Source organism: Leuciscus leuciscus (assembly GCF_965113295.1).
Source record: "Leuciscus leuciscus genome assembly, chromosome: 4".
Classification (NCBI taxonomy): Eukaryota; Metazoa; Chordata; class Actinopteri; order Cypriniformes; family Leuciscidae; genus Leuciscus; species Leuciscus leuciscus.
The window spans coordinates 26,453,956-26,470,382 of record NC_138728.1 but is presented as its reverse complement, the minus strand read 5'-3'; the positions used below and the strand labels follow the sequence as shown (position 1 = coordinate 26,470,382).

The 16,427-nt window shown below is 36.5% G+C and overlaps 1 protein-coding gene across 1 annotated transcript; it reads right to left on the bottom strand.

The window, feature by feature from the left end:
• Positions 1-2,075: 2,075 nt before the first annotated feature.
• Positions 2,076-14,696, bottom strand: rab21 (RAB21, member RAS oncogene family). Its single transcript, XM_082166319.1, has 7 exons — positions 14,336-14,696; positions 10,705-10,764; positions 9,948-10,055; positions 8,290-8,353; positions 7,758-7,812; positions 5,612-5,700; positions 2,076-3,197 (listed from the first exon to the last, which is right to left on the bottom strand). Exons 1-7 carry the CDS (start codon positions 14,465-14,467, stop codon positions 3,055-3,057), a joined length of 651 nt encoding a protein of 216 aa, XP_082022445.1. The 5' UTR covers positions 14,468-14,696; the 3' UTR covers positions 2,076-3,054.
• Between the last annotated feature and the right edge of the window lie 1,731 nt (positions 14,697-16,427).

Below are 16,427 nucleotides of genomic sequence, written 5' to 3'. Positions count from 1 at the left end.
TCCCATATATGCTTGCAAAATATTTGTTGCCATTCAATGAAAAATCAATTAGTTTTAAATGCACTTTTGCACATCTAAAGACTACAATTTTGTCACCAGCCACCCTCAAACACTGGGATGTATTCTACAGTTAAAACAAGCTCAAAATGATCTCAATAAAGATCAAACCCTATTCAGAAAAGATGCAATAGAGGAGATAAAACCACCTAGTGACGTCAGTGATCATGTTATGCCTGGTACAGGTTGTATGATTTTGGCCTGTCCCAGACGAAAGATGGCCAATCGTGGCAATTTCTGTGGCCGTGGCTCCTAAAAAACGGTGGCCCTACATCGTACAGTGAGAGAGGTTCAAAGACGGCAGTTGTCACAGTCTTGCGACCAAGGATAGCCTGCGATAATTTTCTGACAGTGTCAGAAATGTAGCATGATCATCTCACAGTGTTTGCTGCTATGATCTACGTCTACTGACAAGCCAATAGAAAAGAAACACGAAATGGCCTATTGATCAACGTGACATGGTGCTAAAACTTAAAACTACTTACCTCAAGCCTCATTTGCACTTGGCATGCCAAGTTGTCCTCTTTTCCCAAGCCATGACCTCGTCCATATTCTCCTCTTTTGCTTCCTCCTTTTTCAGCACACATAAAAACCACAATTGCCAGAGTGCGATTCATCTCGCTCTATTTGTTTATACCACTAGCGCATGCTGATGAAATTTTATTATTCTACACTAACTTGGTCAGACAGGGAACATGGGAAAGAAAGGGGAGCAAGATGGGAACATGGGGAAGAAAGCTTCGGTCCCAGCATATCAATTATCTGGAACCGAAAGTTGTTTTCAACAGTAAATCACTTTTTAAATCAGAACACAAAAAAATAGACCGCTCTACAGTAATTTGAAAGTGATTGCAGTACCAGTTTTGGCCACAATCTTACATACGGTTCCTTTAAGTCCGGTCGAACGATATATTAATTAAATTCAGATTGGATTATGTTGGTAATAGGCACTTACCTAACGCTAAAATAAGTTTTGTACCTCTATCAAGTGCTTTCGATCTTCTTTCTGATCTGAATGGTGTGTGGAAAACACTTGAGTTTTGCCACAGACTTGTCCCAGCGCCTAGAACGCAACTGAATGCTTTTTCAAGCGCCTCCATACTTGAAAAACTGCGGAAAACTACTTATAAACAGGAAATTATGGAATATTTACGTACATATTTACAGCGGGTCTATTAACTTTTACAGAAGGTAAAAGTCACTGTAATCTTTACTGACATTGTCTTTAATGAATACTGAGATGGCACATTCGGACGGGACTAAAATCACTGAGAAGCTCTGGTAATAATTACTTGATCCCACCTCTTCATGTTAAACTAATCCCATCCAAATAAGACTTAATGTGGCTTCCACACCACAACCACAACTGGGCAACCAAACACACTTGTGAGCTTTTCAAGATCTTTGTACCATTCAAGAGCTTTGTACTTTGTAAGATTTTTCTAATGAAAGTTCAATAACCTTGTGTATGCTTTTGTTCAATAAATTGTTTGTGCATGTCTTGAATGATTGGTGGTGTACTAATTCTGTGCAGGTTCAGAATGGCCCTTTAGTGATAAATATATGGGTGATGCACATCGCAGACCCTCGTGAAAGATTTGTTATTCATCTTCCACTCAGTCATGCTCTCTGGCGGTCAGAAGCCAAGGAAACAGAATATATTGGTTACGCATATAACCGTGGTTCTCTGACTGGCTGAAGACAGCCAGTCTCCAGTCACTCAGGTCAATGAAAAGACTTCTAAGAAAGTTGATTGTTGATTTGTAGGCAGGCATTTATTGAGACACATCATTAAGGTCACAAGGCGAAAGCTACTATTTAGGGTTCTTCACAAGCAGAAGGACATGAAGGTATTCCACTCATTTATGCCCTCTAGTGGTCTTCCACCAGTCATAGAAACAGTTACAACGCTTAACCAACATTTCATCATGCAACTGTAAAACTAAACAAATAATTTGCAGACCTCCTCAAAATTAAGTAAACAAGTTTTTACTAATAATATATGCTAGGAGACAATAGGTGGGTCAATCTAGACACTTTTATTTAAAGGCACAGAAGGCTCACAGCTGCACCTCAGTGTTTACAGGTGATGTGATTGTGGAAACTATTAGTAGTTCCAAAAACTGTCCAAATGTTCAGATCTTGAAAAAAAAAAAAATTAACATAGTAAAAGCAACAATTAAAAACAATAAAAAAAAAAAAAAGTTACCACAGCCGTTATTCATTTTACATTCATACAATAATATTGAATATCTGTACACTTTTCTGACTGCATTTGATAGCTTGAAAAAGTAAAGTACACAGTATTGGATAGTTTTCCCTATAAAGAATTTAGCAAGCAAACAATTTTTTTTTTTTTTTTTTTTTAAATTTAGTAAATAGGCAAGTTGAAGAGAAAAGACAAAATCTACAAGGAGTTTAAATGTTCTAGATGGACTTTAATGTTGCATTTTTAAGAAAGATACAGAAGATATGAAAGACAGGAGGATGAGACCGTATAAGAATGACAAGTACAAAGGTCTTTGGACATGTAGATGTTTGATGAAATTGTAAATAAGTTATTAAATAATAAAGAATATCTTTTCTTTTTTTTCTTAGACGTAAAATCTAACAAGGATTTTAAAGATTCTACATGCACAACACCTTGCCAAAAAAAAAAAAAGAAGAGCCAACATCAGATTGTTAGGGAAGTGTATCAGTGCATGTGTTTCATAAGATTGGGCGTTGTTATAGTTTGCTACCTATTTGTAATAACTTGCCTAAGTGAATCATCAGAACAGGTCAGTCTCGCATCTTTTCACCCCTTAAGTCTGCCAGAAAAAGGGTGGAGTTATAAATCAACCGTTTCAATAAGGAATAAACTGTTAAAGCAATGACTTGACAGAGCTGTAGAGCGGTCGCAGATAAGTGTAGCTGTGGGAAGTGGCAGTTCTTACACAGAGGAGGGCGAGAGAGGCCGTTATCAGTCCCAGGTATGGTAAAAGTGTGTAAGTGTGTTTAGGCGGATGTACAACAGCCTCCGGCGGGTATGCCAGTCTGCGGCTCGTCATCAACGATCTGTACGCCTCTCCGGGCTGTGCTTGTGTGACTCGCGCCGTTCCCCCTTGACCTCTCCTCCGCCTGAGCTGTCTCCATCATCCCTACAGATGCCGGCGAAAACATCACAAATTAAAGACAGATAAGTAATAATCTATAAAATAGACAAATAAATATATTGCAAGTGGATGACTCAATGTCTTCATGTTTTGAAGAGTGACTTAAAAAGTTTGACGACGTTGTAGAGTGTTGAAGTTTGCGTGAAAAGTAACATGAAAGCACACGGGACCGCCACTTTTCGCGTTGTGAATGATTGTTTATAGTAAAAAAAAAAGTTAGTATTTTTCTTATACACACCAATCGTTTTGCTTCAGAAGACATTGATTCATCCACTGAGGTTGTATGGAAGGCCGCCATAATATACATCTATAAATGTATACTAAGTCTTGTCATATACTCTGGGAAAGCATAAAGTTGAGTTAATTTTTGGGTGGATTATCCCTTTTTCTGATAAAACCGCAATTGCAATATATAAAAAAAAAACTCAAGGTAGTAAACTAATTATTAAAAAAAATTTGGCCAAATTGTACAGTCCTACAAACAAGCACTAGAAGCGTTTCTCATTAAGGTTTGGGAAGATTTTTGGCGCATGTTGAGTTCCAAAATCCACGTTATAACCAACCCAAACTCAAGAGTTTGAAGTTCGTGTGGAGCAGCATTTAATTTGAACAAAGCCGTTCTGAGACAATAGCCGCGTTACAGATTTGTGCAAAACTTTTGCGATATTTTATGAATGTCGATAAAAAACGATTGCAAAATGACGGCGACTAAAACATTTTTTTGGTATGTTGGTAGGTTTACGTATATCGCAGCTAATGCACTAGCCATTATTTGTAATCGAAGATGTAGGTGTGTTATCCAAGCATTCATGGCAAGGAAAGCCCCTTATACTTGAGAGTGCCACGTATGAGGCGTTTCTCCCTCCTGTCTGCTTCAAGGTCTTAATAAATTGTGGCATTTCCTTGTCCTTTAGAATCCAGTATTCAGTAAAATGATCGACTTTTACGTACGCCAGATGGCCTGTAAATGTGGAAAAACGCTTTCCATTATCATTTTTGCAAAATTTTCCTTTTTCGAATTGCCTGAAAAACCACCACATGCGAGCGTAAACATTTTTTTTGCGGCATATGGGAGTTTTTGCGAAATTGACGTATTTCCATTGGGCGTATTTTCAATTTGTAATTTGCGCAATTTGAAGGGTAATGAAAACGCTGGATCATGAGCTGCTGGAGTGTAAAAAAAACACAGTGCCAAGCTTCACAATAATTCCTATATTCTATAGGAACCGAAGAGAACTAAGTAATGTGTCGTCTAATGAAGAGTTGAGCCCCAGGGTTCACGAAGCATCAAATTTACACAGGACGCGCACTGACAGAACTCTTTAATTTGACAGACGATCACCTGGTTGCACAACATGCATCTGAAGTGTGTAAAACATTAACACTGTGAACCAAAAAACATGGTCCACTTTCAGAATTATTTTTAACGAATATCACACAAGTTTTCATACACGTTTAAATAGAAAAAATAAATACTGTGATATACAGCGAAATCGCCAAAATCTTAATAAATACCGTGATACAGATTTCTGGTCATTCCGCCAAGCTCTATGCTTGGTGAACATTACAGTCTAAACTGACTACACTTAATTTTTGTTTAATTTTTGGTTAAAGATTATACTTTTTTACATTTTCCACTTTAGTGTTTAATGTTGACGTTTTAGCATGAAAAAGGTTGATGGACTCCAACGGGAGTTACTCTCTTTATTAGTAAGAACTGTTCCCTGAAACGCCTTGATTGTAGTCTTCCAGGAACGAACACATCTCAATATTCCTCATTTAAATAATTCTCGCCCCAAGGCATAAGCAAAAAAAAAAAGGGACAAGGTCTGGCAGAGTTATGGCGTGACATTTCCAAAACACACTTCAAGTGTTTGACCAATCACCACACACTGATCCAGCAGACCAATCAGAGCACATTGTGCTTTTCAGAAGGAGGGGCTTAATAGAGATCAGAACTAAACAGAGCGTTACTGACAGACTGGGAAGAGAGGTGCTGCAACAACGTCAAAGATTTGAAAAATAATGTTTTTCTGTTTTTTTGTTGTTGTTGTTTTTTCATTAAAGCATGAAAACCTATCCTAGTAGACCCAAAAAACTAAATTAAGAGTTCGAAAAAGGTCATCTTAAAAATAAATTGATTTTAAGTTTGAAAACAAACTTCCTTTCAAATGTCTGCAAGTATCTTCCTAACAATAGGATTCAGCATATAATTGCATCAATTGTAAAAACACAAAAACACTGAGTGATCAAACATTTAGGTGAGATGATAATTCTGCTTCACCTCAAATTAAACTCAAACACCTCCATCCCCACCCCCTCCTTCTGAAATAAAATTCAGGCCCCGATAAGGGAAACAGACAGACTGACAGAATACACAGCATCTAAAAGTAACATACGTTTACACAGGTCCAGAAACAGCTCCTCAATGCCTTTGTTTAATTTGGCTGATGTGTGATAGTGTTTTGCACCCACTGACTCTGCATATCTGGAAAAGGACAAAAAAAAAAATTAACAAAAGAATAATTTCTCAGAAAGCACGTAAAGGCGCTGGAAGTAGGCCTGCATGGTTAATCGTATTTTAATCATGATAATTATAATGTAAAAAGAAAAAAATCGTTGTGATATTGGCCTGCTGTTTATTTATCCTAAAACCTTTTTTTTTCTATATTTACGTTATCTTGCACTAGTAATACACCTCCACTATCTTGCTTCGGGGTTTCCAGATGCCAAAACCTTAAATCCCCTAAATGGAGCTTTTATCTTAAAAGGATACATTTTCCACTGAATGTTTTACTTAATCGGGTCAATTTGGCAACCAATGCGCAGACAGAAGCTCTCTCTGGGATGCAAAAAAGCGCTTGATGATCTGACAACACTGACAAATATGCATGTTGGAGTTCACTGATGTCCATTGTGAAATTCTGCTCGAATTAAAGAAACAATTATACAACTAGTCTACAATAAAAAGTGTATATTATGTAATGTAACATTACTGGAATTAATTAGGGGTAAAAAATAAAATAAAAATGCATCGCAATTCTCTCTTCAACGATTCTGGAATCGATTCAGGGAAATACAGAATTGATTCTGAGCTTAGATTTGAACCGCAGATGTGCGATGCATGTACATGTGCTTTAGATACACCCGTATTCTGCTTGCTTCCAGTTCCTCTCACACACACACACACACACACACACCACTCGAACCTTCCGTAAAGTAATCTTTCATAAAGTGAATGCAGCTTATTAGATCTCCCGCTGTCTATGATGTCATCAGTAAATCAAACAACAGTAAAGCTGAGAAAGAGAAAAAAAATCACTCACTGCTCTTGAATGGAAAACATTTAGATACCCTTAAATACTGAAAGCACTCTTTGTTTATTGCTTGTAATGTTTTATTTTTTATTTTTTTTATTACTAGCTTAGCTTGTGTTTTTTTATTTTTTTTATATGTAATTATTTTAAAAAGTACTAATAATTACATATGTAATTAAATAAAAAAATATTTTAAGATTTATTAATAAGATTAATTAATAAGAAAAAAAAGTAGATCAAGAATTGTTTTGGATTCGGGTCATGACTGCCAGAACCTTTATTGCATTGAAAGTTAATATTATACAATAAGTGCATTTTGTGTGTGTGTAAACTTCTCTGGATTTTCTCAAATGAGATTAATTGATTAGAAATTGCGATTATAATATTTTGCGAAATAATCGCGTATAACCATTATCGTGCAGCCCTAGCTGTAAGCATTTAATTTCGTGATAAAATGTCCCTAATACTGACAGATATCAGTGAAATTTGCTTCTCAAATAAATGTGTCTTGTTTTAAGGATGTTTAGATCTTTTTACTGGAAACCAGGACAAAAACACTGATTGAGAATGAAGGTTCAGGATAAGAGCAGTTTAAGCAAAGATATTCCCATATTTCTAAGGTAAATTTTGTTCCGCTGAATAAAACCTATTTTGAAAAGTAACACAGAAGAGCACAATCTACTGCTCCATTCAGTACATCTTGTGTAGACTCATCTTCTCATGTGACCAGTCTTAATCATGTGACCAGTCTTTTAGTGCATGTGAACGTCATACATCCTCACTCAAATAGTGTATTATACAATGTTAATCTAAGAGATATTACTACAGACTATGACTATATAAAACTGTATGTGTACTTTTGTAACATATACAAAACCAAAATATATGAATATGTCTTTAGGCATAAAGACTTTATATAATGCTTTATATGATGACAGTGTTTCAGGCCACTTTGAAGCATACGGCCATTTACAAGCCAAATCCGATAACTTATTAACCAACACTGCTGATAGCTGAAAGTTAGAGCCAAATTGAAGTTTAGATTGAAATAAAAATAAAGCTATAGAATTTTTTTTTAAGTTGATAGACAGACTGACTTCTGTCCTTCGCATCCAAGGTTTCCTTCACATAATCTAATATCCACAAGGCATACTAAAAACATCCTGATTCAATAAAAAACACATTATCTGCAGTAAAAACACCTTACAGACATGAGAGATGTACATACCCCTCTGCTTCCTCCACTGAAACATGTCGCTCTTTGTCCAGGTCAATTTTATTGCCTAAAAAAAGAAAGTATATGTTCACAGCAAATAAGAAATATTACATCAAAATTGTATAATGCATATAAAGTCGTGATTATGGAAAGTTTCAGACATAACCATTCATTGCATCTTTATTTAATATTCAGTCTAATAAGATAATGCTTTTCTACTATCAATAATAACACATTTACCATCATCGTTCCCACTCTTTAAGACCAAAGAATTCCCATGACTTCTCCAGTTTAAGGATTTCGAGTAAATCATTTTTGAGTTTCTGCTCACAGAGAGCGATAAAAATAGCTGATGATATGTTTTAGAGCTGAGCACAACTGGAAAAATTGGATATTCCCATGATCTTAAGATTTTATCCATTTCTAGTTTCCCAGGCAATCACCATTTTAAAAATCTCTCATATCTTCCATGACTAGGGAACCCTGTAACATCTTTAAACCCATTTGCCAGATTTCCCACCAAAATCACCCCAATGTTACTCACCTACTATACATAAACAGATCTCATTCCCCAACATTTTCCTCAATTCTTTTACCCAATTCTTCACCTATCAAGAAAACAAGAGTTAGGGTTACAGCAAGAACAAATCATTAAAAAAACCATTTACCATATTAATCTACAAACTAGAACCCAATAATATAATATCACCCAGTAAAATACTGTGTCTTGAAGAATAGTAAAAAACTTGAGAACTGATGTAATACATTAATCGTTGGCTTTCATAGTCATTATTATATTCTAGGGGAGTGACGAGAGTGTTACGAGATTTTGCAATATTAAAACGTGATGATATTTCTCATCGAGGTGAAAGCGGTCTCGCTATTTCAGCAGAGTTGAGTTTGTGGCAAAAACATTTTCCAGTGCTTGCATTATGTCATACTCAGAAGGTAGACCTGGAGTTATATTCGTTAACATTATTATTGCCTCGTTATTTTATATGTATTTTAAATCCTTTTAAAGGCTATTGTTCACTTAGGTCTATTTTTATTACCACAAAAAATATTATCCGATTACTCAATCAAAATAATTAGGGATGCACCGAAATGAAAATTCTTGGCCGAAACCGAAAACCGAAAAAGAGGAAACTAAGGCCGAAAACTGAAACCCCGAAATAAATTATGCCAATTATTAGTACCATTGCATTTATGGCTATGACTGTGTACTAACTTTACTATAATCAAGGCATTGCATAAATTAATATTAAAGTTTCAAAGAATAAATCAATTTAAATTTTATGCAAATATTTATTTAGCACATTGCAAAGTATAAAATTAAATGTTTAACTTGACCCCACTCGTGTACATTAAATAATAATGTAAAGCCTACTGGCCTGCAGAAAGGTTTAAAAATGAAATGTTCTCTCATAAAAACAAAGTGCATTTAGGTCAATACTGCCATAGCCCATAATAATATCTGCAGCTATATGCTCATGGACGTGAGTTGCAAAAACCATAAACGGCTAAGGTAAACACACACACCTCTGATAAATGACGGCTGCTCTGCACACACACGCAAGGTCTCTCGCTCCCTCTCTCTGCCGCGCACGCGCGCTATATGCGCGCTCATGCTCGCTCGCGATTCCGGGAGATTTAAACTAATTTGCGGGCATCAGGGAGCCGCTATCAATACGCGGGAGACTCCCGGAACTTCCGGAAGACTTGGGACGTCTGTGTTTTAAAAATCGCTGTCCGTGGGTCACTCTCAGATATATTGAAATACGTCCACACCGCAGATATGTTGCTTCAGACAAGCACGTGCAGGTCGCGGTATCTGCTGTTTGCGTCATCACAACATTTCGGCCGTATTGTTTCGGTGATAAAAGTCTTTCGGCCGAAAACGCACTTTTGGGCCATTTTCGGCCGAATATTTTCGGTGGCCGAATATTCGGTGCATCCCTAAAAATAATCGACCGTTTATTCGAATGACAAAATAATCGTGAGAGCCCAAGATTAGTGAAAACATTTCAAAGTGCACCTGCATTGTTTTGCATTTTGTGACTTTCAGTCACATATTTTGACATTGAAGATTTCTTAAAATAGTGTTAAAATATCGTCTGGCCTCATTCTCATGTATAGCCTTCTCGTGAGATAAGTGTATCGTCCCACCTCATTAGTTTCTGATCATTTAATGTAAGCATTCACCTTCTGAAACGAGTCCTCATCCGTGACGTCGTACACCAATATGGCGCCATTGGAATCTCTGTAGTAGATCGGTCCAAGGGCATGAAAACGCTCCTGACCAGCCGTATCCTGAGACCAAAGTAAACATATTCAAGAACAGAAACCTAGTGGTTGTCCACTTAGAAGAACCAATTAGCTACTGTGAAGAGTTTCATGACTGAATTATGCATTTTAACTACTTTTTGCAATGCTCATGCAGGCATCTTGTGTTCGATACGCAACTGACTGGAAAATTCTTGTCAGAAACTTGGAAGTAAAGTGCAAACCTGACTATGACGAGATGAGAGTTATTGTGTTTGGCTCATGGAGTTACATTTTGAACACATTACTGGTGTTATTGTGAAGAAAGTCATCTTTCATCAGGACGCAAAATATATTTCAACAAACATGCTACGCTTCTGAAACATCTTTCCGTTACAGCTGACATCCCCTCGAATCACTGGGCTCCATTCTGGTAACGCCCACTTTTATCAGCACAAAAACAAAATAATATCTAGAAAAAAAACCTACATTTTCCTCATTGGTGTTTGTGAACGCTACTTTAAGACTGCATCTCACCAACTATTGAGTACGAGCTGTTCATTCTCACAGACATCTCACAGGCATTTATACAGGGATCACTACCTTCATTCCAAAACAAGACTTTGCTTAATCTTTTTATTCAAGATCAACTGCTACACAAATGCTACAACCACAGTGAGGAATGTGTGTGACTCACCCATATAGCCAGATTGACTCTCTTTCCTGTGATGTTGAGCTTCTTTGTAAGGAACGATGCCTGCAAACAAAGACATAAATGCATAAATTTGTATTAATTCAGAAGATTGAAGTCGATTTACATTTCAGCATGCCAGCAGCCATATCACCCTGTAGGCCAGGACTGGTTTCCCACTGAAGCTAAGCAGGACTGAGCCTGGTCAGTACCTGGATGGGAGACCTCCTGGGAAAAAAAAGTGTTAGTGAGGCCAGCAGGGGGCACTCACCCTGTGGTCTGTGTGGGTCCTAATGCCCCAGGATAGTGAAGGGGACACTATACTGTCAAAAAGCCCCGTCCTTCGGATGAGATGTTAAACCAAGGACCTGACTCTCTGTGGTCGTTAAAAATCCCATGGCACTTCTCTTAAAGAGTAGGGGTGTAACTCCGGTGTCCTGGTAAAATTCCAAATCAAATCAATCATGGCCTCCTAATAATAATCCCCATGCTTTGAATGGCTCTATCACTCTTTCTCTCTCTATAGCTGGTGTGTGGTGAGCGCACTGGTGTTGTTTGACTGTGGCTGTCGTTGCATCATCCAAGTAGATGCACACTGGTGGTGGTTGAGAAGAGATCCACTGACATGATTGTAAAGCGCTTTGGTTGTACAGTAGTACATAGGAAAGCCCTGTATAAATGCCTCATTTAATTTTATTTCATTTCAAACTTATGAATTTCACTTGACGTGCCACTAACTTCTACAGTAATTGGAAGACATTTAAACAAAGTAGTTCAGACACCTAATGTTCAAGAATGCCTGATTTAGGCCCCGATCACACCTAACGCGTTTTTCAGGTTCGAAAACGCGAGACACACAGCCCTTACCATCACACAGAACGAGCAGTGCGCTGCGTTTTTTTATGTTGCTAGGCAACCACTGAAACAGCTGTCCTGTCAGTCAAGTAAACGTCAAATCTGCCTTTTATTAACTTTATTTACTTTCTGTTAACATTGTGGTAGTTACGGTTCGTGAAGTCGTTAAGCTCCTGAGAACCCGCGAGAGCACCACAAGTTCATCCTCCATCATCGCACTCTCCGGGCGTTCAAGCAACTGTAGCTTTCATCATTACAACGGAAGGCCCACCTCTCCATTCATTCGATTGGACAGTGGAAAAAAGCGCGATGACGTCGGGCGCTTTTTCCGCTCGGAGTTGCTTTTTTTTTCAACTTCAAAAACGGGAGGCGCAGGAGGCGCATAAACAGCGCGCAGAACACTCGCTGCCATAGGAAACCAATTGAAAATAGGCGCCTCTCACTGCCAAAAACGCGTCAGGTGTGATCGGCCCCTAAGGGTGTTCACACTTAGTTCGGTTTGCTTCAAGATTAGTTTGGTCCGGAACAAAAAAAAAACCCATTTAGTCCTGGTCTGCTTAGCATTCAATGAAATATTAACTTAAATTCTCACTCAGGGCTAGTAAGACAATTTTTTACGTCTAAGGGGTTCGGCTGAAGAAGAAAAAAAGCTTGGTCAAAGAGGAATGATTATAATCCATACAATCATTATAATGGATTATTGACAACATGTAGCAGATTTCACAGTGTTACATAAAGGCCACAGCAGACTTTCCTGTATGCTTTATAGTTTGTTACACAGTAACATGGATGAATTATTACAAATCCATCCTCATTCTAAACTCAGCCACAGTGATAAAAATCTTTGATGGCCTTTCATTATATTTAATGTTGAGTTTTAAAGGATTATGCTAACCAATGCAGTTTAAAATAAAACATAAAAATACCCTTTTTCCCACAGAAAAAAAAGAAAAGAAGATCATACAGGTTTGGAACAACATGAGAGTGGTTAAATGATGAACATGTTTTTGAGTGAACTAACCCTGTAAATATACATAGATTTATAGTTACATAAGGCATAAGATATACACACCCTTTGATAACTGATAAAAGACGTCTTAATTGTTATAAGGACAAAGGGGGACAGTATTGAAAAATCAAATAGGCTATATAATCAATACATCATTCTTCCCTTTATGTTATTTCAAAATGTGGAAAATATTAATCTTGTATAATAATACAAGTATAATAATTATTTAGACTCTTGACTGGTGTATGGACTGGTTTTGACTACTTAAGGTATAAAAAAAATGTTTTAAACTACACACAAAAGTTTGGGGTCAGTAAGATTTATTAGGCTATTTGTTTGTATTGACAAAATATACAGTAGTCAACATTTGAAGTGGATCAAAACCTTTCGAAGTTATACATGAATTTTGAACAATAGCCTACCGGTTCTTGTCTTAGGGCAACTTTGATGAACTTTTTTGATCCACTTCAAATGTTGACTACTGTATATATGTATGTATATATATGAAGACTTCAGATGCAAAAGCCTCTAAGTCCATCTAAAGTTTTTTTTTAATTTTACCACCATTTCTGAATGGGCTGAGGCTGGGATTTAGTGAGTTTGAAGTTAAAGTATTTGATGAATGTATAGCCTTCTATGTGTAGAGGCTTTTGCATCGGAGGTCTTCATAAATATATATATATATATATATATATATATATATATATATATATATATATATATATATATATATATATATATAAATAGCCTATACATATACTTTTATTCAGCAAGGACACATTCGATTAGTCAAAAGTGCCAGTATTTTTTTCACTGTCACATAAAATTCTATTTCAAATAAATTGTGTTTTTTAGGACTTTCTATTCATAAAAAAAAATCCCGAAAAAAAGTATCATCAGGGTTTCCACAAAAATATTAAACCGGTTTTCAACATTGATAATAATAAGTTGAGTATCAAATCATACAGAATGATTTCTGAAGGATCATGTGACACTGAAGACTGGAATAATGATGCTGAAATTTCAGCTTTGATCATAGGAATAAATTACAGTTTAAGATATTTACAAATAAAAAGCAGTTATTTTAAAATGCAATAATATTTCACAACTGAAAATACACAACATCTGTTCTAATCTTTCTGTCATAATTCTGTCACTACCCATTTCCATCATAACTAAATATGTGCACACAAACATCACAAATGAACTGAACATGTTTTGGTTCTTATGAAAAAAAAGAACAGGAAGAGCAGCAGTTTCCTCTAACTGAATATATACAGGTAACGTTAGGCTAGTTGATGAAAAACTTGGGCATAAATTAGTGACCACATAAAGATTTAGGTTTAAATGCCCAACGGATTTTTTTAAAGAACAATAATTTCAAGTGGTAGCATGAAAAACAGTAAACATAATTATACAAGAACTAACTAGTCAAACGGTGTTTGGATTACAAATGAAAGCTTATCGCGTGGCACTACAGGCCACTGCTTGACATCTCATGTTAAATATATAGATATTATACACAGAATATGATTATATACACCATTTTTATTCGAATTGCATATATAATCTTATTATCGTGCTATATAGGCTAATCTATCACAATCTAGGCCCACCATCTACTACTATAGGGAAAACAAAAACGAGCAAAGCAACTTAATAAGCTAACAAATCGTTTATTACAACAAGTAAACACACAATATTTTCGATATATTACAGCTGGCTCACACATATAATAACGTCGAGTAACGTTCGTTCAGCAGACTCGCTCACCTGAAGGGTGGTGATGTGTTTGTCGTTGAATTTGTTCTCACAGTATCGCAGCACCAGCGATGTTTTGCCGACGCAACCCTCCCCCAGAAGCACCACCTTGAACGAGTACGTCTTCCCTCCAGCCGCCGCCATGCCCAAACTCTCTCTCTCTCCCGGACGCAAAAACAAAGCCTGATTCGAGCCCCACTAGCCGATCACAGCAGCCATATAGATCCACAGATGACAGTAACGCACACAAAGAGCCACCGATCTGCGCTTCGCATGAAGTCTTCGCACTGATTCCACTGTTAAACACTGATTCACTCCTGTTGAAGATCTGCCATCAGTCTAATGGCGCTCTGTGTCTGTGACGTGACTGAGAGGTGGTCAGGTGATCCACGGGGCCGCGGCTCGGTTTCCTATGAGACTCACACGATTTATTCCTGCAGGGGGCGCGCGGTGGCTCAGACTGAGAGACTGAATGCATTGAGCCGCTTCAGACGTTTTGTTTGATTTATTTCTGGTGCAGAAATTAGTTTGTTAAAATATGTAATCATTTTAAATAGGTTGTTTAAAAAATTTTTAAGATCAATAAATCACACACTTCAACTTACCCCCCCCCAAATTTCTCTAAAGGCAAACGGTAATCCAAAACGCCTGTGATTCGTCAATCTTGGTTCAGCGCAGAGAAAAGTAACACGAATCACGCGAAAGCCACCTGAATTATAACGACGATGAACTTAAAGGGATAGTTCACCCAAAAATGAAAATTCTGTCATTAATTGACCCTCATGTCGTAAAACAGCATTTTATGAAGAGGCACGATTGCTTTATAGGCTATGATGAACAGATTTAATTTAGACTTTTATTCACATGTAAAAATTCAACAACTCCAGTTGTGGTAAAAGGGTTTGTTAAACAGTTTGTTTGACACGTGAGAACCAATTAGGTTCATTCTCTGTTGTTTGAGCTTCTTCAAGAACCAATGAGGTTTGTCAAGCGTCAATCATGTTCGGTTGAGCTTCTGTTTATGTTTGTTGATCATTGTTAATATGTGAATAAAAGCCTAAATTAAATCTGTTCCTCATCTAAAGTGATTGAGTCTCTACAGAAAATGTGTACAAAACCACTCAATTCATGTGGATTATTTTTCCGATCTCTTTATGAACTTTTTGAAGCATCAAAGTGGTTGTTGCATACTGTCAATGGAGGGACAGAAAGCTCTCAGATTTCCTCAAAAAGATCTTAATTTTTGTTCTGAAAATGAACGAAAGTCTTACGGGTTTGGAAAGACATGATGATGAGTAAATGATGACAGAATTTTCATTTTTGAGGGAACTAACCCTTTAAATAAATAAAAAATAAAGCCTGGTTTCACAGACAGGGGTTAGATTAAGTCAGGATTAGGCCTTAGTTTAATTATGGCATTTAACTAGCTTTTATAAATGTGCCTTAGAAAGAAAAGAAAAACATTACTGGTGTGCATCTTGAGACAAAACAATAGCACTGACATATTTTAAGATCTGTGTCATTGTAAGTTGCTTTCAGTTAAAACATCTCAAACATGTATTTTAGTGGGACTATAGGCTTAAACCTTGAACTGGGGGAAAGAGAAGAGATGTAAATTATGATAGTTATAAACATCTGACCAATCAGAGACAACATCTGGGCCATTAATCCCCTCCTATTTAGTATAAATTTTCTTTCCATTCTACCAACTGATTATTCTTGTATAGTCAGAACTGACAGTAGTTGCTAGAAAGTCTTATGACTTTTAAAAGCAGCAGATACCATATAATTCACGAGTGACATATTACGTGTAAAAATGTAAAATAATAAAAAAGGAGAAATACTTGGCCAATGTTTTCTTATAAATTGATCTACTGTCAAAAGTAAACTATCATGTAGGCTATTGGTTGTGTTTTATTGTTTAGTATGAAATGTATCAAAATATTAATCAAAATGAAAGATCTTTATTGGAATGTGTCAATGAGGAAACTATTTAAACAGATTAGTTTAAGCTAACCTTCTAAAATAAAACTTTTTACATATGTTTTTTTTTTTTTTTGTCATTTGCCTACTTTTTAAAAATCTAATTAAAAGGAATTTAAAC